Source organism: Erinaceus europaeus, chromosome 16 (assembly GCF_950295315.1).
Source record: "Erinaceus europaeus chromosome 16, mEriEur2.1, whole genome shotgun sequence".
In the NCBI taxonomy this organism is placed as follows: domain Eukaryota; kingdom Metazoa; phylum Chordata; class Mammalia; order Eulipotyphla; family Erinaceidae; genus Erinaceus; species Erinaceus europaeus.
In genome coordinates this window covers 44,576,746-44,598,637 of record NC_080177.1, presented here as the reverse complement: position 1 = coordinate 44,598,637, position 21,892 = coordinate 44,576,746, and the positions used below count along the sequence as shown (strand labels likewise).

Here is a 21,892-nt window from a genome sequence, read left to right as displayed (position 1 = left end):
TATCTACTTTTTCCCTTTCTCTTTCTTTTTCATTTGGATTTGGTTGCTATTTTTCATGAACTGGAGACATTGTGGGACTAACTGGTATTGGTTAAACTGCTTCAGTCATTGCTTTAGTTACTATTGTAATTTCCGAGTGTGGTGATTGCATTTGTCATAAAGGCATTTAATTTAGTGTGGCCTGTACACAAAACACAATAACTGAGGAACAACAGAACATAAAAATAATAAAACACATTAAAAAATGGGTAGATCAAGAGCAAGTAAAACTGCTACTACAATGAATGAAGACAAGAGCCCAGAAGAAACTACAAATCAGCCATAAGTAACTATAGATAAGAAAAGAATGCAAGCAATAATAAATTTATTAATCACAGAAATGAAAACAACTTTGGAGGAAAGGAATAGCAGTATTAGGGAAACAACAGATGAGACCCTCAGGAAAATACTAACTACCTTGAGGCAATTAAAGAATTGAAAGCTGAAAGAGCTGAAATGAAGAAAACAGCTGAGGGAAGGGAAAACAGACTAGCAGAAGCAGAAAACAGAATTAGCCAGACAGAGGATGAGCTAGAGAAAACTAAGAAAGAGGTGAAAGAGCTCAAAAAGAGATTGAGAGACACAGAAAAAAACAGTAGAGACATATGGATGATCACAAAAGAAGTAACATTCGTATAATTGGCCTGCCAGAGGAAGAAAGAGAGGAAGGGGAAGCAAACATTTTAGAGGAAATTGTAGAAGAAAACTTCCCAGACCTGAACAACAGAAAGGACATTAAGATCCAAGAGGCCCAGAGAGTCCTAAACAGAATCAAACCAGACCTGAAGACACCAAGACACATCATAGTCACAATGAGAAGTAAGGATAAAGAAAGGATCCTAAAGGCTGCAAGAGAGAAACAAAAAGTCACATACAAGGGAAAACCCCTAAGATTATCTGCAGACTTCTCCACTCAAACTCTAAAAGCCAGAAGGGAGTGGCAAGATATCTATCGAGCCCTGAATGAAAAAGGGTTTCGACCAAGGATAATATATCCTGCTAGACTTTGATTCAAACTAGATGGAGGGATCAAAACCTTCTTAGATAAACAACAGTTAAAGGAGGAAACCATCACCAAGCCGGCCCTGAAAGAGGTACTAAAAGACCTCTTATAAACAAGAACATCACTATAATACTTACAATATATCAGAGCAAACAAATTTTTTTTTTAGAACAATGGCACTACAATACATTAAATCCATAATATCAATCAATGTCAATGGCTTAAAATCACCCATGAAAAGACACAGGGTGGGGGGATGGATCAGAAAACATAACCCAACCATATGCTGCTTGCAAGAATCCCACTGTCACAACAAGATAAACACAGACTTAAAGTGAAAGGATGGAAAACTATCATACAGGCTAACGGACCACAAAAAAGGGCAGGAACAGCCATTCTCATCCAAGACACAATAGATTTTAAATTAAATAAAGTAAAAAAAGATAGGCAAGGACATTACATAATGATTAGAGGATCAATCAGCCAAGAAGACTTAACAATTATTAACATCTATGCACCCAACGAGGGACCATCTAAATACATTAAGCACCTACTGAAATAATTTCAAAAATACATCAATAGTAATACAATAATAGTGGGAGACTTCAGTACCCCACTCTCACACTTAGAAAGATCAACAAAGCAGGGAACCAATAAAGATACAAGAGAATTGAATGAAGAGATCGACAGACTTGACCTCTTGGACATTTTCAGACTCCTCCACCCCAAGAAACTGGAATACACCTTCTTTTCAAATCCACATAACACATACTCAAGGATAGACCACATGTTAGGCCACAAAGACAGCATCAATAATTTCAAGAGCATTGAAATCATCCCAAGTATCTTCTCAGACCACAGTGGAGTAAAACTAACATTTAACAACAATGGAAAATTATTAAAAGACACAGAATTTGGAAACTAAACAACATGCTCCTTAAGCACCACTGGGTCAGAGACTCACTCAAGCAGGAAATTCAAATGTTCCTGGAAACTAATGAAAATGAAGACACAACCTATCAAAATATTTGGGACACAGCGAAAGCAGTACTGAGAAGGAAACTTATAGCGATACAATCACATATTAAACACCTAGAAGAAGCTCAAATGAACGACCTTACTTCACACCTCAAGGACTTAGAGGAAGAGGAACAAAGGAACCCTAAAGCAACCAGAAGGACAGAAATCACTAAAGTTCGAGCAGAAATAAACAACATCAAAAATAAAAGAACCATACAAAAGATCAATGAAGCCAAATGTTGGTTCTTTGAAAGATTAAACAAAATTGACAAACCCCTTGCCAGACTCACCAAACAAAAAAGAGAGAAGACTCAAATTAATAGAATTGTAAATGATGGAGGAGTTATCACAACTGACACCACAGAAATCCAGAGAATCCTGCGAAACTTCTGTAAAGAACTATATGCCACCAAGCTAGAGAATCTGGAAGAAATGGAACAATTCCTAGAAACCTATGCACTTCCAAAACTGAACCAAGAAGAACTACAAAATCTAAATGCACCAATCACAGACAAAGAAATTGAAACCGTTATTAAGAATCTCCCCAACAACAAAAGTCCTGGACCAGATGGCTTCACAAACAAATTCTACAAAACTTTCAGGAAACAGTTAATACCCATACTTCTTAAGTTATTCCATAAGACTGAAGAAACAGGAATACTCCCTTCCACCTTTTATGAAGCCAACATCACCCTGATACCAAAAGCTGATAGGGACAGAACAAAAAAGGAAAACTACAGACCAATATCTCTGATGAACATAGATGCCAAAATATTAAACAAGATCTTGGCCAACTGGATACAGCAACACATCAAAAAGATTGTTCATCATGACCAAGTGGGATTCACCCCAGGAATGCAAGGCTGGTTCAACATCCGTATGTCAATCAATGTCATTCACCACATCAATAAAAGCAAACCCAAAAACCACATGATTATCTCAATAGATGCAGAGAAAGCCTTTGACAAAATCCAACACCCATTCATGCTCAAAACTCTACAAAAAATGGGAATAGATGGGAAATTCCTCAAGATAGTGGAGTCTATATATAGCAAACCTACAGCCAACATCATACTCAATGGGCAGAAGCTGAAAGCATTCCCCCTCATATCGGTGACTAGACAGGGCTGTCCACTGTCACCGTTACTCTTCAACATAGTATTGGAAGTTCTTGCCATAGCAATCAGGCAAGAGAAAGAAATCAAAGGAATACAGATTGGAAGGGAAGAAGTCAAGCTCTCACTATTTGCAGATGATATGATAGTATACATAGAAAGACCCAAAGAATCCAGTAGAAAATTACTGGAAGTTATTAGGTAATATAGCAAGGTATCAGGCTACAAAATCAATGTACAAAAATCAGTCGCATTTCTTTATGCAAACACTAAATCTGAAGAAGAAGACACCCAGAAATCACTCCCATTTACTGTTTCAGCAAAATCAATCAAATACCTAGGAATAAAGTTGACCAAAGAAGTGAGAGACTTGTATGCTGAAAACTATGAGTCGCTACTCAAGGATATAGAAACTGATACCAAGAAATAGAAAGATATCCCATGCTCATGGATTGGAAGAATAAACATCATCAAAATGAATATTCTCCCCAGAGCCATATACAAATTTAATGCAATACCCATCAAAGTTCCACCAAGCTTCTTTAAGAGAATAGAACAAACACTACAATCATTTATCTGGATCCTGAAAACACCTAGAATTGCCAAAACCATCTTGAGGAAAAGAAACAGAAATGGAGGCATCACACTCCCAGACCTTAAACTATATTATAAAGCCATCATCATCAAAACAGCATGGTACTGGAACAAAAATAGGCACACAGACCAGTGGAACAGAATTGAAATCCCAGAAATAAATCCCCACACTAGGGACATCTAATCTTTGATAAGGGGGCCCAAAGGATTAAATGGAAAAAGGAGGCTCTCTTCAATAAATGGTAATGGGAAAACTGGGTTGAAACATGCAGAAGAATGAAATTGAACCACTTTATCTCACCAGAAACAAAAATCAACTCCAAATGGATCAAAGACCTAGATGTCAGACCAGAAACAATCAAATACTTAGAGGAAAACATTGGTAAAACAGTTTCCCACATACACCTCAAGGACATCTTTGATGAATCAAACCCAATTGCAAGGAAGACTAAAGCAGAAACAAACCAATGGGACTACATCAAATTGAAAAGCTTCTGCACATCCAAAGAAACTATTAAACAAACAGAGAGACCCCTCACAGAATGGGAGAAGATCTTCACATGCCAGACATCAGACAAGAAACTAATCACCAAAATATATAAAGAGCTCAGCAAACTTAGCACCAAAAAAGCAAATGACCCCATCCAAAAATGGGCAGAATATGAACAAAACATTCACCTCAGAGGAGATCCAAAAGGCTAACAAACATATGAAAAACTGCTCTAGGTCACTGATTGTCAGAGAAATGCAAATTAAGACAACACTGAGTAACCACCTCACTCCTGTAAGAATGGCATACATCAAAAAGGACAGCAGCAACAAATGCTGGAGAGGTTGTGGGGACAGAGGAACCCTTTTACATTGCTGGTGGGAATGTAAATTGGTACAGCCTCTGTGGAGAGCAGTCTGTAAAACTCTGAGAAGGCTAGACATGGACCTTCCATATGACCCAGTAATTCCTCTCCTGGGGTTATACCCCAAGGACTCCATAACACCCAAACAAAAAGAGGTGTGTACTCCTATGTTCATAGCAGCACAATTCATAATAGCTAAAACCTGGAAGCAACCCAGGTGCCCAACAACAGATGAGTGGCTGAGAAAGCTGTGGTATATATACACAATGGAATACTATGCAGCTATCAAGAACAATGAACCCACCTTCTCTGACCCATCTTGGACAGAGCTAGAAGGAATTATGTTAAGTGAACTAAGTCAGAAAGATAAAGATGAGTATGAGATGATCCCACTCATCAACAGAAGTTGAGTAAGAAGATCTGAAAGGGAAACTAAAAGCAGGACCTGATCAAATTGTAAGTAGGGCACCAAAGTAAAAACCCTGTGGTGAGGGGTAGACATGCATCTTCCTGGGCCATTGGGGGGTGGGAGTGGGTGGGAGGGATGGGTCACAGTCTTTTGGTGGTGGGAATGGTGTTTATGTACACTCCTAGCCAAATGTAGACATATAAATCAGTAATTAATTAATATGAGAGGTGGAAAATCAGTTGTATGTCTCAAAGTTTCTCAAAACACAAACTGAATCTTTTTAATATATAGGCTGTGTATTTGATATGCGGAGTCTCTCAAAAGCCTAGACCAAGTATATTAGAAGCATCCAATAGCTCAGCTATATACAAGATACTGGATATTATACAGCAAACCATAACAAAAGGACTTTTCAAAGTTAACCCAATTACCAAATAATGTGATGATAATATTAACTATCGATTGTCTTTTTGAACCCTAAGACAGCAGGAACCTCACATCTCCACTATAGAGCCCCTACTTCCCCCAGTCCTGGAACCCTTGGATAGGGCCCACTTTCCCGTATGTGTCTCCCAATCCAATCCAAATAATATTACATCCGCCAATCACAACCTAAGCAACGCAACGATTGCCACCTCAACATGCTTCACCTCAGACTGTGTCCAGAGACTTCACGTGTGGAATGACAACTCTTCAGCTTCATTACTCGGGTGAGACCTTTCCTTTTATAGTACACTCTAATTTCATCTCAGGTAGTTCACTTTCTAACAAAGTCCCATAACCTAGATATACACCAGTTTCTGTGAGAGAGAGCTTATGTTCACACGTATCCATAAACTACTGCAAAATATATACCTGAAAGCAGAAGTTCACTAGAGTTTGCAGTGAGTACCTCCCTAACACTTCCTCTCCACTATTCCAACCTTTGGGTCCATGATTGCTCAACAAATTGTTTGGCTTCGTATGTTAACTCTCTTTTCAAGCACTAGGTTCCAGATGCCACCAGGATGCTGGCCAGGCTTCCCTGGATTGAAGACCCCACCATGTGTCCTGGACCTCAGCTTCCCCAGAGACACACCTTACTAGGGAAAGAGAGAGGCAGACTGGGAGTATGGACTGACCAGTCAACGCCCATGTTCAGCGTGGAAGCAATTACAGAAGCCAGACCTTGTACCTTCTGCAACCCTCAATAACCCTGGGTCCATGCTCCCAGAGGGCTAGAGAATGGGAAAGCTATCAGGGGAGGGGGTGGGTTATGGAGATTGGGTGGTGGGAACTGTGTGGAGTTGTACCCCTCCTACCTTATGTTTTTGTTGATTAATCCTTTCTTAAATAAAAAATTAAAAAAAAAATAGAAAAGACATCCCATGCTCATGGATTGGAAGAATAAATATCATCAAAATGAATATTCTCCCCAGAGCCATATACAAATTTAATGCAATACCCATCAAAGTTCCACCAAGCTTCTTTAAGAAAATAGAACAAAAACTACAATCGTTTATATGGAACCAGAAATCACCTAGAATTGCCAAAAACATGTTGAGGAAAAGAAACAGAAATGAAGGTATCACATTCCCAGATATCAAACTATATTATAAGGCCATCATCATCAAAACACCCTGTACTGGAACAAAAATAGGCACACAGACCAGTGGAACAGAATTGAAAGCCCAGACCTAACCCTCCACACCTATGGACATCTAATCTTTGATAAGGGAGCCCAAAGTATTAAATGTTAGAAGGAGGCTCTCTTCAATAAATGGTGCTGGGAAAACTGGGTTGAAACATGCAGAAGAATGAAACTGAACCACTTTATCTCACCAGAAACAAAAATCAACTCCAAATGGATCAATGACCTGGATGTCAGACTATCAAATACTTAGAGGAAAACATTGTTGAAACACTTTCCCACATACACCTCAAGGACATCTTTGATGAAACAAACCCAATTGCAAGGAAGACTAAAGCAGAAACAAACCAATGGGACTACATCAAATTGAAAAGCTTCTGCACATCCAAAGAAACTATTAAACAAAGAGACCCCTCACAGAATGGGAGAAGATCTTCACATGCCAGACATCAGACAAGAGACTAATCACCAAAGTATACAAAGAGCTCAGCAAACTTAGCACCAAAAAAGCAAATGACCCCATCCAAAAATGGGCAGAGGATATGAACAAGACTTTCACTTCAGAAGAGATCCAAAAGGCTAACAAACACATGAAAAACTTCTCCAGGTCGCTGATTGTCAGAGAAATGCAAATAAAGACAACATTGAGATACCACCTCACTCCTGTGAGAATGGCATACATCAAAAAGGACAGCAGCAACAAATGCTGGAGAGGCCGTGGGGACAGAAGAACCCTTTTGCACTGCTGGTGGGAATGTAAATTGGTCAAGCCTCTCTGGAGAGCAGTCTGGAGAACTCTCACCTAGACATAACCTTCCATATGACCCAGTAATTCCTCTCCTGGGGATATACCCCAAGGATTCCATAATGCCCAACCAAAAAGGTGTGTGTACATCTATGTTCATAGCAGCACAATTCATAATAGCTAAAACCTGGAAGCAACCCAGGTGCCCAACAGCAGATGAGTGGCTGAGAAAGCTGTGGTACATATACACTAGGAATACTATGCAGCTATTAAGAACAATGATCCCACCTTATCTGACCCATCTTGGACAGAGCTAGAAGAAATTATGTTAAGTGATCTAAGTCAGAAAGATAAGATGAGTATGGGATGTCCCCACTCATCAACAGAAGTTGAAAAAGAAGAACAGAAAGGGAAACTAAATGCATGATCTGATTAAAATGAGAGCAGGACACCAATGTAAAAACCCTGTGGTAAAGGGGAGGATGGCCATTGGGCTTCCTGGTGCAATGAGGGGATGGGGGGTGGGCGCGGGGTCCGTGGGGGATAGGACACAGTCTTTTGTTGGTGGGAATGGTGTTTATGTACACTCTTATTAAAGTGTAAACATATAAACCACTATTTAATTAATACGAGGGGGAAAAATTGATCATATTTCTAGAACTTCTTAAAACACAGAGTCTTTTTAATACATAGGCTGAGTCTTTGATATGTGGACTCTCTCAAAAGCCTATACCAGGGAGAACAGAAGCAACTGGTAACACAGCTATATACAAGATGCTGGGTATTATACCCCAAACCCTAAGAAAGGGACTTTCCAAAGTTTCCAACCAATCACCAAATAATGTGATGATAACAATAATTATCCATTGTCTTCTTGAACCCTAAGACAACAGGAACCTCACATTTCCACTATACAGCCTATATTTCCCCCAGACCTGGATCCTTAGGGTGGGGCCCACTTTCCTGCATGCTTCTCTCAATTCAAATCAAATAATATTGCATCTGCGGATCACAACTTAATCAACGCAACGAGTGCCACCACAACATGCTTCACTTCAGACTGTGTTCAGAGACTTCAGGTGTGGAATGACAACCCTTCAGCTTCATCACTCAGGTGAGACCTTTCCTTTCATAGTATTCTCTAATTCCATTCCAGGTGTTCCTCTCCTCAATAAAGTCCCCAAACCTATATATAGACCAGGTCCCCTGAGATAGAGCATAGGTTCACACGTGCCCATAAACAAGGGGAAAAATATATACCTGAAAGCAAAAGTACACAAGAGCATGCAGGGAATACCCCCCAACACCTCATCTGCACTATTCCAGTCTTTAGGTCCATGATTGTTCAACAGTTTGTTTGGCTTTGTATGTTAACTCTCTTTTCAGCCACCAGGTTCTGGATACCAACAAGATGCTGACCAGACTTCCCTGGACAGACGACCCCATCAATGTGTACTGGAGCTCCGCTTCCCCAGAGCCCCACCCTACTAGGGAAAGAGAGAGGCAGACTGGAGTATGGATCGACCAGTCAACGCCCATGTTCAGCAGGGAAGCAATTACAGAAGCCAGACCTTCCAGGTTCCTCTGCAACCGACAACGACCCTGGATCCATACTCCTACAGAGATAGAGAATGGGAAGGCTATCAGGGGAGGGGATGGGATATGGAGATCAGATTATGGGAATTGTGGAACTGTACCCCTCTTATTCTATGGTTTTGTTAATGTCTCCTTTCTTAAATAAAAAAATAAAATAAAAAAGGATTCATTCATTTATTTATAAAACATATAAAGAGAGAGAACCAGCACCATTCTGGAATAACTCTACTGTGCCACCTTCTGGGCTACAATGGACTTAATTCTCACCTTTAAATTGGGGGTAGTAGTAATAATGAAATCATATGCCTGTTGTGAGACCTAGGAGCACAATTTATACAGTGCTGCCTTAGAATGCCTTCACATGTTACCTATTGTTATCATAAAAGTTGTCACGTGGCTGCCAAGGATGACAGTTGTGCTGCTGTCACATCTTATGAAATTTCTAGATTAGATTTTAGTTCAGATAAAAAAAAAATAGCAACTTTGGAAGATCTTTCATTAAACCTTCACATGACTATCTTGGAAGGCAATGTTTACAGAGTAGAATAATTTCTCAGATGGTTGCAGGTTATGTTTTGATGGAATCCACAGGTACCTTTTTTAGTTAAGAAATAGTATCTTTAATAGCATTCTGACATCCCTCCCTTATGCTTTATCAATTACTACAAATATTTCTGTGAAGACCTATGGCTCATTAGGGAATTAAAAAAAAAGATAACTTGATCACAGACTTTAGCATATAAAAGCCCAGAAACCTAGAGACTAGAGAAAACCCTCTAAGTAAAATATGCCATGTTGGGAACTTTGTGAATTATGCATAGTACAGACCACTGGAGGTGCCTTCAGGAAGCCCATATTTCTGAATTGTTCCAGCTGGGAGGCACCTTGAGGCAGGATAGTATGGTGCCCCTCAGGGACTTTAGTTTATTCTAAAATAAACCTGGTTAGGGTCTTCCAGTTAGACCCACAACCAGAAATCAATAAGGGCCATTTTAGAAGGACCATTAAAATTTCAAGTCAAGGACCCAGGTTCAAGCTCCTGATTTTACCTGTGGGGAAAGCTTCATGAGCAGTGAAGCAGTGCTGCTTGTGTCTTTTTCTATCTCTACCCCTCTTGATTTCCCTTTGTCTATCAAATAAAAAATTAAAAAAGAGAGAGAAATGGCTGCTAAGAGGCATGGATTTGTTGTGCAGACACAAGGCCAGTAATAACCCTGGTGGAAAAAAAGGAAAAAAAGAAAGTATTCCCAGTCTTGATTCGCTGTTCAAAACAACAGGCTGAGACTCTCTAAATTGGAGAAAGCACTTTTTCCCCCCTAAAATCTTTGTTCAAATTACATTTTTTAAAAATTTAGGAATCTGCTGTGACTCTTTTTGATAAAAGTATATTTTTTCTGTCCACTTAGAACACTCTAAACAGCATGGCACTGACTCAGTGCCAGTAGAGGACAGGTGGGCTAGCTTCTTCACAGGTGCAGCACTAACAGCTAGGAGAGTCACACAGGCTTATATTTCATCACATTGCTTCCTTGACTTTGGAGAAGAAGCGGAAAATGTTCTGAAAAACAGCAGGAGCATAGTGGAGGAGGCAGATTGAGTGGGGGATTTTCTGTACCTTTGGAGAGAACTGTTAAGTTTCCCTAGGGTAATGTTTTTTTTTTCTTTTTTTTAAATTTTTTTATCATGCTGTTTAAAATTTTGCCAGTTTCCTGGCAAAATTTGCTACAGGCTCAGAGTCCTCCTATGGGATAGGAGGCACAAAATAAGGATTGAAAATTCTGCTGCTCAGGGCTGAACATTGCCAGTTTTGCCATAGGTTTTGTCCAGAACTCATGACCCAGTTAGCAATTGGCTTATTGCCTTGTCTGAGGGAAATGAGTACTGGCCAAGTTCAAAGTTTCCCTGCCACCAACTTTTGACCCTCAAACTTGTGAGCTATGACCTCTCATTTCTTCACTTTGCTATTCATCCCTGGTTCCCCTATGTGGCCTCATTCTTTTAGCAACAGAACCTTCTCTTGTTCTTTGGGGACTAGAGTCTATCCCAAACCAGTTAGTATATCCACTGCAATGCAGCTGTTCACCAGCTCCCCTGAGGCTGTGTACACTCACTGTTGTCCACTACTAAAGCTTCCTGATGCTGACTACCTATCTTCTCTCTCACCCCCACTCCAGGCCAACACTGCACCCCACCCATCCAACATGCACTAGTAGGTAGCTGAGGCTTGCTGATCTTGCTGACTTGTGCTGACTGGTATCTTCTGAAATCCCTTTTGCTGGGCTCCTCCTTTCACATCTTGTCACCCTGCTCTAAGACAGCAATAGATAAGATGCTGAGTGTCTCCAGGAGAGCCCATTTTTCTATCGATAGGACTCCAGACTTATAATCACTTGATTCTACTCTATGATGACAAAGGTGTATATATAGCTGTCCAAGTGCATCAGTCACTTTAGAAGTCAAGACAAATTTTGGTTGTTTCCTGGGAAGAACTGATTATATTTTGCAACCCCACCCCCAATTTTTGTATCTGTATGACCACCCTGGACACAGTGTCTAAATTCATCTGATTTATACTCATTGACATATAAGTACAACATCTAATCTCTTCATTTTCCATTCCCTTTCTAATTTTGGATACAGAGAGAGAGAGAGAGATTGAGAAGGAAGAGGTAGATAGAGAGGGAAAGGTTTAAAAAGAAGTACTTGCAGCACTACTTTACTGCTTGTGAAACTTTCCCCATGGAGGTGGGAGGTGGGACCAGGGGCATGAGCCAGGGTCCCTCTGCATTGTAGCATATGTGTTTTGCCATGTGTGCCACTGTCCACACCCGCGCTGCTTATATTTTCCCTCATCACTTTTTACATTTTTAAAAAATGAATATATGTACTAATCTGGCAAACTACTTATTTCTTTTGGTAGAATATAAGCACTAATGAGCTGAGTTGCTACAGGAAAAGAAGAAAAGGAGGGACAGAGGAAGAAAGGATGAAAAAGAATTTTTAAAATTTTATTTACTTAGGGGGCCTGGTAGGGACACACATGGTTGAGCATACACATTACCATGCACGAGGAACTGAGTTCAACCACTTCTCTCTACCTGTAAGGGAGATGTTTCAGGAGTGATGAAGCAGGTCTGTAGGAGTCTATTTTTTCTCTCCCTCTCTATCTCCTCTCCCCTCTCAATTTCTCTCTGTCCTACCTAATAAAATATAAAGAAAAGAATATCTACTTAAACCTGCAACAAGAATGATACATGACCCAGAGTAGTTAACATTCAACTGATATTGGAGAGGTGAAGGAATGAGCAGTGAATGAAGGTAAGTTTTGCTCCTTGTGAATCAGGTCACTGGTTATTCAAGACTGTGGAATCCTGCCCCTTCTCTAGCAGAGGGCATTCTCTCAGCCCAACCTTCTGATTCCAGAGCCCCTCCAGGGCATGGTACTCACCTTCAGCTTGTGTTCATGCTCCTTGTTGACTCGGGCAAGAAGCTGGGCTTTCCTTCTGTTAAGGGCATCAATGAGGGCATCACACTGGGCCACCAGACAGGCCTCAAACTCCACACTGTTCTCCTGTGTAAAAGAACACAGTTCATAGCTGCCAGGTCTCTGGGCACATTGGGCTGCCAGAGGAAAGAGAGCTCCCAACCATTTTGGGGGGCGGGGGGTGAACATTCCTGCTGAATGAACTCTTTTTATAATACACATTTGGCAGTTTATTTCTATTTTCTTTTAAATGAAAGACCCCCCTGCTTCCCCAGAGCCCTGCCCCACCAGGGAAAGAGAGAGACAGGCTGGGAGTATGGATTGACCTGTCAATGCCCATGTTCAGCGGGGAAGTAATTACAGAAGCCAGACCTTCCACCTTCTTTATCCCATAAAGACCCTTGATCCATGCTCCCAGAGGGTTAAAGAATAGGAAAGCTACCAGTGGAGGGGATGGGCTATGGTGTTCTGCTGGTGGGAACTGTGTGGAGTTGTACCTCTCTTACCCTATGGTTTTTGTCAGTGTTGCCTTTTCATAAATAAAAATTAAAATAAAAAAAGTTAAATGAGGGCAGGGATAGATATCATAATGGTTTAGCAAAGAGACTCTCATGCCTGAGGCTCTGAAGTCCCAGATTCAATCCCCTGCACCACCATAAACTAAAACTGAGCAGTGTTCTGGTAAAAACAAACAAAAAAAACCAAACTCAGCTTTGGCATATGCAGTGCTGGGAATTAATATTTTTACCACGTACTTGCAAGTACTTTATCTTTGAGCTATCTCTCCAACCCCACTTTTGGCATTTTAAAAACAAATTAATAATTTTATTCTGTAGTGGTAGTTTCTTTGCTTTAAAGGTATATTACAAAGGACGCATATTGCATAATGCAATGATTATCAAAAAGAAATAACCTCCACTGTTTAAATAATATAAGTAAAACAAAATTTTTGTTTGTAAAGCTGAACATGAACTTTTGACGGTGGGCATATGTCCATTTATGTACAGTGGAAGGCGGTATTCTGCAAGATGAGTTGCCTGAGGATGTAGAGGACTACTAAGCCATAAGAGACAAGGAATCATTATAATTAGAGGAAGAAAAAGTGGATAGAAATTATCTTAAATATTAAACAATTCAGATCAATAGAAGTTTATAAGAATAATCATGGGCAAGCCTACTTGACTCTTTCACCGAGGAAAGTAAATTGTGAGTGTAGGTAGGTAATGATGTATAGAACATTCTGCTGTAAAAAATCAAACATGAATCAACAGACTGCAAGAAAAAGGTAACCATCTTCTAAACCATAATTATAGCCTTCCCATAATGTTTAAATTGAATGATGGCTCTAATGCTACAGACATTTCTTTAAAGCAATTCTTTCATTAATTATAAGCATCTAATAAAGATAATCCTTTCACTAAGTTACCTAAGTCATTTTGATTCACAAACTACAATCTGAAAACAATTATACTTCACAGCAAATGAAAAGAGATTTCTGAACTGGTGAAGTAGCTCATTTGGATAGTGTCCTTCTTTGCCATGTGTTCAGCCCAAGTTTGAGTCCAGCCCTTACCCCATTGAAGGAAGCTTCGGTTCTGTAGTTGCTCATTCTCTCTGTGTATCTGTCTCTATCTTAAGAAAGAAAATAGAAAGCAAATTTCTTACACATACACTAAGAACACTGGGTGGGGGGAAGTGATTCACTAAGTAAACTGTAAACTTTTGGGGGTTGGCAAGGAAGGGACAACTTACCTGTCAAAATTTAATGCATTCCCAAAGTCATAAAGAATTCTTTCTCTTAATGCAGTATAATTCCTTAGTATGTTTGGCAACTGGTGTTTGGTTAACTATTTTTATGTCATGTTAACAGTTTGGGAGCTGGTTTTAAATGCAAGATTCTCTTTGTATAATCATGTATTAATGACTTCTTGAGAAATGACTTCTACAAATGTTAAGTTTGGACTTTCACAACAATCAGTTCTGAGAAAGCAATCACTTGTCCTCTTTATGTCCTTTGCTGTATATTATGGGAGTGTGTGTATGTGTGTGTGTGTGTGGGGGGTTGGGGGGATTCTTGTAAATTGATAGAATAGAAAGAAAGCTTCACTTATGCTGAAGTGTCAAGGTGCAGAGGTAAGCCTATGGTTATAATATTTTATGCCAGCAAAACAAAGAGGAGACTGATTGATGAACTCCTTTGTTAGGGAATTAAAATTTTTAACAGAAGCATTTCATGCCAAAAAAAAAGTGTAATTACTGTGAGATGTTTTGGATAATTGTGTACATTTGGGAAATTTTTTTTTAATTTTTTATTTTATTTTTTTTAACCAGAGCACTACTCAGCTTTGGTTTATGATGGTGCAGGGGATTGAACCTGGGACTTGGGAGCCTCAGGCATGAGTCTCTTTGCATAAGGGAAATATTTTTAAAATAAACTTATTTTTAGATGCTCTTTAAGAAGTCATTTCTGGAGTCTTGGGAGGGGGCTCAGCAGCAGATCACATGTCTTTCATAAGTGAAGCCCTCATGCTTTGTTCCCCAGCACCACATAAAAACAGAAAAATTGGGGGCTGGGCAGTAGCGCAGTAGGTTAAGCGCACGTGGCACAAAGTGCAAGGACAGGCATAAGTATCCCGGTTCGAGGCCCCGGCTCCCCACCTGCAGAGGGTTTGATTCACAGGCAGTGAAGCAAGTCTGCAGGTGTCTATTCTCTCCCCCTCTCTGTCTTCCCCTCCTCTCTCCATTTCTCTCTGTCCTATCCAACAATGACGACAGACAATAATAATAGTAACAACAACACCAATAAACAACAAGGGCAACAAAAAGGAAAAAAATGGCCTCCAGGAGCAGTGGATTCCTAGTGCAGGTACCGAGTCCCAGCAATAACTCTGGAGGAAAAAACAAAACAAAACAGAAAAATCATTTTTGCTTTCATATAAATATTTACCCAGAAACCCATTTATGAGAGGCCACAGCTCATGTTACTTCTGTGAGGTGAACTTCAAAATATAAGTAAGTTAATTAACAGTACAGAGGGTTATTATTTTAGTATCTTATGCAGTTTATAGCTTCATCCCTTCTACTATAGTAGAGAATTCCCCAATTTTCAGATGCTGGCTGATCCACTGGCTGTTGTGTTCAAATGGAGCAATCTGCAGTCTGGAATGAAAAATTGCTTGAGTATGTAAATAGAAGAGAAGAGTTAGTTATGGGACCAAAAGGAAAGGAGGGAAGTAGAAAACAAAAAGAAAATGTAATCCATTTATCACCATTAAAATATTAACTATTGCAAGGTGTTCTGGAACCTAGAAAGGTTTTTAAACTCAACAATGATCACTCTGAATTCACAGAGTCATGTTGCTAAGTGCTCAGTAGTAGAATACTAGGCCTCAGCGTGGAAGAAAGAAATCACTTTGCAAATCGGGTTGGGTTTCTGTCCTGCTGGCAAAATGTAACCATCTCAAGAAGGGGTATGTTTGGTATTGATATTGGTTTGTAGGTTTAGAAGAGACAGCTATGAACCAGGTAGAGACTTCCCTGCAACTCCAAAAATAAGAGAAGAAGCAAACACTCCCACTACCTAGCTATGTCTTAACCTAAGTTGCCTTCTGCACCAGATGCTGCTAGTACCTGGATCTGCTGTACCATGTTGCGGAGCTGCACCAGAAACTCCTTGGCTTCTTTGGCCCTGTCAGACAATCCATTCAGTGCCTGTGAGAGTTGGCTCTGCAATGACAAAGAAGAAAACACCATAGTAAAATCACACAAAGCAGCAATAAAGTCACAAGACCCAAGAATCTTCAACCTACTCAGATTCCTCTCATCTGAGATAGAACCACTTAACTGATGCTTCTACATGAGGGTTCTAGTAACAATTACATCTAAACTCCTTCCACAAGCTTCTGAGTGGCTTTTTCTCTGAGGCAAAGAAGACATTCAGTGACTGCAACTGAAGGCCCTTACCAGTTGGTATCTGCCTGAAATTTCCTGATTTCATTAAGAAACTAATTCAGAAAGTTTATTTAATGGCTACTGTTTACCCAGAAAAACAAAACAAAACAAAACAAAATAGTGAGCAGAGCTGGCACTGGGGAAGAATTAAGGACAAGGAGGAAGGAAGGAAGGGTTAGAGTATCTGGTTTGATACTTAAAGCCACTGCATGGTTGAAATGACAGATACAAATGGAAGGGTGCTATTCCTCAACAAGTCATCTTCTTTCTCCCAAGTACAGACCTATTGTCCTAAGTGCTAAGTGAGTTTCCATAAAAATGTTATAGTATGTGTGGGCAATGTGTCCAGAAAAGCACTCATTGGTGCACCCTTTTTCTTTTGTTCCCATCTTACCTAATGACAAATGTCTGTGACTTTTATAAGGAAAGGTCAATAAGGTAAATGTGGAAAAAAAAGAAAATTTGAGTTCCAGTGGAATTTTTTCTGCAGTTGGATCAATACTTGAAGTCTCCTGCCATTAGACTTCTTGGTATGTGAGGAGAGTAAGTCCCTATTCTGAAGTTTTTGTATTGCCACTGTATTTACTGTAGTGTTACTTCTCCTTCATAATCTAGGCATATCTTTTCATTCCTCCTGCATACTACAGAGATGAAATATTTTCCCCACAATATCTTCTTTCAAAATGAAAACTCACTTTCAATCTTGCCAGCATAATGTCTCATCCACATTTTCAATAAAGGATAGGATCTTAGAATTATATCTCTTAGTTCTATGAGTGTTTTCCTCTTAATTTTCTTCATCAAATACAAAGTCAGACACTCAATCTCTCAAAAAATATTGATGCTAAATGTTTGATGGAGGTGGAACACATGCTTTGTAATGATTCAAATTTTGATTGCTTAGTGTGACTTTGAGAAAATTACCTCAATCTGAGTTATTCCACTGGGAAAAATCACAATACTTTGCAATTAGCTTTCTGTTAGGGTTTAATACATTATCCATGTGAATATTCCTGCTAGTAAAGGGAAATAAGGGAATTATTCTTAATTCATACATGCTGTTAGTTACTGACTATTCACTTTTTTATAGAGTTTAACCTCATCCATAAAAGAAGAACATGACTACTACTGGATGTTTTGGGCATTGCATAAGATATTATATCTAAAGCCCAGCATCCTGCAAACACATGTTTGCTAAGCGGTGAAGATGTTATTAACTCGTATTCATTTTCCTTCTTGCTCACAAATCCCTGCTGACCAACAGAGGATTCACAGGGAAGATTTCTGGAACAGCATCTGTGGAGAATATCCTTTACAGCTTGTATTTTGATGCATGCTCTCAGGCTCTGGGAGGCAAGAGCAACACTACCAAGTAAGAAAAAGCACCAAGTGAGCCTGCAGTGGTTGAAAGAGCCACTCAGATTTTAAAACTAGGTCTCCACTATACTATAATTTGGGGTAAAAGTTTTCACATTTTGTTTTCCAAAAGAATTTAAATTTCTGGTCTTTACTTAATATAGAAATATCCTGTATTCTGAACCATAGAGCAGCCCTGTGAATTAGTGGCAAGGGCACTGAAGATGCAAATAGGGTGTGTTTTTGTTTTCATTCTGGCATCTTTGACTGTACACATAATCATTAGAAACTGTTTATCCCAAGCAATGATATTCCAATTTCTTGTATACTTGTTTTCAAAATCTCTTGAAAAGGTTTCACAAATGAAGAGTGAGAAAATGATGCAGCCAAGAAGCACTGACCAATTTCTAATCAAGAGCTCAGGACATGCTTTGAATAACCAAGATCTCCAGGAAAGACAGCAATTTGTTCTCAGGGAAAGAGCTTAAAAGAGAGAAACAAAGCATTCTGCCTCCTTCCTACTCTCCTGCTTTTCACTTACACCTTCCTTTCTCGCCCAAAAGAGTAAATGTTACCAAAGACCAAGAGATTCACCTGGGAGCACTTTGAAGAAAGCTGCACAATCCATTGTTATTCAAAGGGATGTTTCAGAACCTGCCCAGCAAAGGGGGCTAAAAGCATTTCACGCTAACCAGTTCCTTTCTTGCTTGAGCATCTGGTCAGCTGCCAAGCATGTGCAGATGGAAGACAGTTTCCCTGTCAGAAATATTATTCATGTGTCACCCCTCCCCCTCAATCTACTACACGTATTGGATGCAGGTACTTTAGGACAACTAAAAGGAAGCTTCCTGGACGTCTGAAGTCTGAAATTAGAGGCATGGATGGGTCAAATAGGGTCAATCAGAGAACTGGTACAAAATGGATGAGTTGGCAAACAAGCAAAGGCAGCTTCATAGGCCAGAAAACCCACAGACCACTCAGGACTATATCCCATGCTTCAACCTTCTTCCCAGGCACACAGACCAACACAAAAACATGAGTAATTGATGGCTGGTGCTATGTGACTCTGGAAAAAAATGAAGTTACAATATATTTGTTATTTCTGATGAGCCAAAACTCTGATGGGTGCTTTTACTATGCCTCCCTATGAATCTCAATCACTATCTTCCCATTTTGCAGAGGGCTCAGAGAAGTTAAGGTATTACCACTAACCCATGGAAGAGTTGGAACACAAACCCCTAGTCTGACATCCTGTGTCACACTCTGCTTCAGCCTCCCAAAGAGGAAAATTTCCCTTTCTATTTAAAGTTTTCCATAGGAACAGGAGATAGTTCACTTTCTAGAGAGTGTATATTACCATGCATGAGTTTGAATTCCAACACCATTTGAAAGCACTATGATCCTGGTGGAGAGATGCTTGAATGTCTCTCTCTCTCTCTCTCTTCCCTCTATCTGGTGGAGAGATGCTTGAATGTCTCTCTCTCTCTCTCTCTCCCCCCTCTATCTGAAGTAAAAAAGAATGAAACAGTTGGCACAGGAGCAGTGGTCTCCCACATGATGCTTGAGTGGTTCTGAACTCATCAAAATAAAAGAAAGTTCTCTCCTATAGGCTCTATAACAAAACCAATACTCTAACAGCCAACAATAGAAACATAGCTTCTCTGCCTCTGGAGGGTAGGGGGAGTGAGAAAGCTATTTTTCTAGCAAAGTATAGACAGTTATAACTAGAGTTTGAATTTCAGAGATACTCTGCATTGACTTTATTGACAATGCTTAAAGAATTCTATGACTTAGATGGAAAAATCTCAAGCTGGAGATCAATATGCCAGGTTTTTTTTTTTTTTGCCATGAAATACAGGATCACTTTTTTCTTCTTCTTTTTGCTCTCCTGTTGTTTTCTTTCCTTTTTTAAAAAAATATTTATTTATTTTGGATAGAGACAGAGATAAATTGAGAGGGGAGAGGGAAACTAAAAGGGAGAGAGACAGAGACACCTGAAGCACTGATTTAGCACTTATGAAGCTTCCCCCCTGCTGGGGCCTTGGACCTGGGCCCTTGCACATTGTAATGTCTGTGTTCAACCGGGTACACCACCACCTGGTCCCTCCTTTTATAATTTTTCTTTGTTTTTTGTCTTGGAACACAGTAACAATCAGATGAAAGTGTTGCTTTACTCACTGCTTATAGTTTCTTGGGAGAAAATTGATTTTCCATGTCTCTATGACTTTTGCTTAGCATACTGGAAGCTGTGAGGGAATTCACACAGCAACTGTTGTGATTAAAGGCATAAAACTTTAATAAAACAGCAGGCAGACATGCTGTAAGGTCAACATCACTCTACCAAAATTCTATCAGACAGCATGACTTTCTCTGCATAGTTCTCTGCATAGTTTATGTTGGGAAATTGTTAAGCTATCTTGCCCTGCTCCACCCTGCATTCCTGATACTATGGCCTATCTACATAATCATTGTTTTGCCTGAAAGATCCCTACCCATTCCATTCCTTTGATCTATCTTTCAAGACCTTCCCTGCCTCCAGGGTATCATTAATCCCACCAGTTAAAACCCTCGCAACAGTTGCTAAGGAAGTTTCTACCTTCCCAGTGCCCCTCTGCCTTTCTCCACCCCTTTCCTAGCCATTTCCATTTCCGACTTGTCACTTCTGGGTCTGGCATTTAAAAGCATTGCTCTCTGATCAATTAAGACATTGCATTGCCTAGCCCACCACGAGCTTGGTTCCTGAGTCATCTATCTCCTGCATCGCTGAGTGAGTAGCAGCCCAGGCTGGTTCCGGTCACATTCCCTCCAACCCAGAGAACATGCACCCGGGAAGAGGCATCCCACACTAGCCTGGAAAATCTAAGCCATGATATGTATGTTGTTAGGCAGTAACTAAGTATTTACAGCCAAAGATAAAAATAAATGCCTTCTGTAGACTAAGCATTTGTGTAAATATTCGATTTTACAACCCAGATATGGACCAGGGGATGGAGTTCTCCTTTGTGTTCTTTATGTACTTTCTCTTTGGAGAATTCAAGGACCTCAACAGGCTCTGAGTTCTGTTTCAGAATCACCTCCCATGACCCCCCCCCAAATCTGGCATGTCATTCCTTTCTCTTTGCTACTACCTAGGGACAGAATTAAAATAAGCAAAACAGAATTGAGATAATGAATTTTCAGTTCACTATAGTATCTAACTGCCCTAGCTAGAAATGCTCAGTTCTATTGATATAAATAAGGGCTTTTTACAAAATAAGTGAAAACATGCATTTGGAAATATATGTAACAAAGTGATAAATCTCTGAACTATTTCTCATAAAGAAATTATTTTAATGCACTCTTTCAGAGACTTAAATGTTAAGTGCTAAATCAGGAATTAATTCTTATTCGTGCCCTCACATTTCAGGGTATGATGACTAAACAGCTAATGGGAGCAACACTTTTTATTTGAATAAGTAAACCTTTAGCTCAATTTCAAAAGCAGAATGTTCTCAATTCAGGAAAACCAAAACTTAAAAGCCTTTAAAAAATAAAACAAATAAAACAAAAACAAAGCCTTCAACTTCTATTTAAAAAAATTGCTTTGTTTTTAATCAATTAATTTATTAGAGATAAGTTGAGAGGGAACTATACACAGGGAGAGAGACAACACTGCTTCAGCACTTATAAAACTCTCCCCATGGATGTAGGGACTGTGTGCTTAAACCTGGGTCCTTGTGTGTTGTAACATGTAAGCTCAATGGGTTGTACCAGCCCAAGACATACTATATCATTATTATAACCTTGATGGGGAAAGGCTGGGTGGTAACATCTATATTTCCAAAACAGACATTTATATAATATGTTTAATATATATGCAAACACATACATATATACATATACATATATGTATATATGCCTAGTTAGGAAATCTCTTCTTTTTTAAAAAAAATTCTTTATTGGGGGATTAATATTTTACAGTCGACAGTAAATACAATAGTTTGTACATGCATAACATTTTTCAGTTTTCTACTTAACAATACAAACCCCACTAGGTTCTCTGTCATCCTTTTCCAGGACCTGTACTTCCCCCCACCCACCCACCTCAGTCCTTTAC

The 21,892-nt window shown here is 39.6% G+C and overlaps 1 protein-coding gene across 5 annotated transcripts in view; it reads right to left on the bottom strand.

Annotated features, from left to right (window-relative positions):
* TRIM9 (tripartite motif containing 9) overlaps nucleotides 1–21,892 on the bottom strand; it is a 144,687-nt gene that overhangs the window by 60,177 nt on the left and 62,618 nt on the right. For all 5 annotated transcript variants that reach the window (XM_007536040.3, XM_016193852.2, XM_060174977.1 and 2 more), the window contains exons 2-3: nucleotides 16,120–16,215; nucleotides 12,454–12,576 (exon numbers count right to left, since the gene is read on the bottom strand). In XM_007536040.3, the coding sequence (XP_007536102.1) occupies nucleotides 12,454–12,576; nucleotides 16,120–16,215 (219 nt within the window). The remainder of the gene's footprint in view (nucleotides 1–12,453; nucleotides 12,577–16,119; nucleotides 16,216–21,892) is intronic.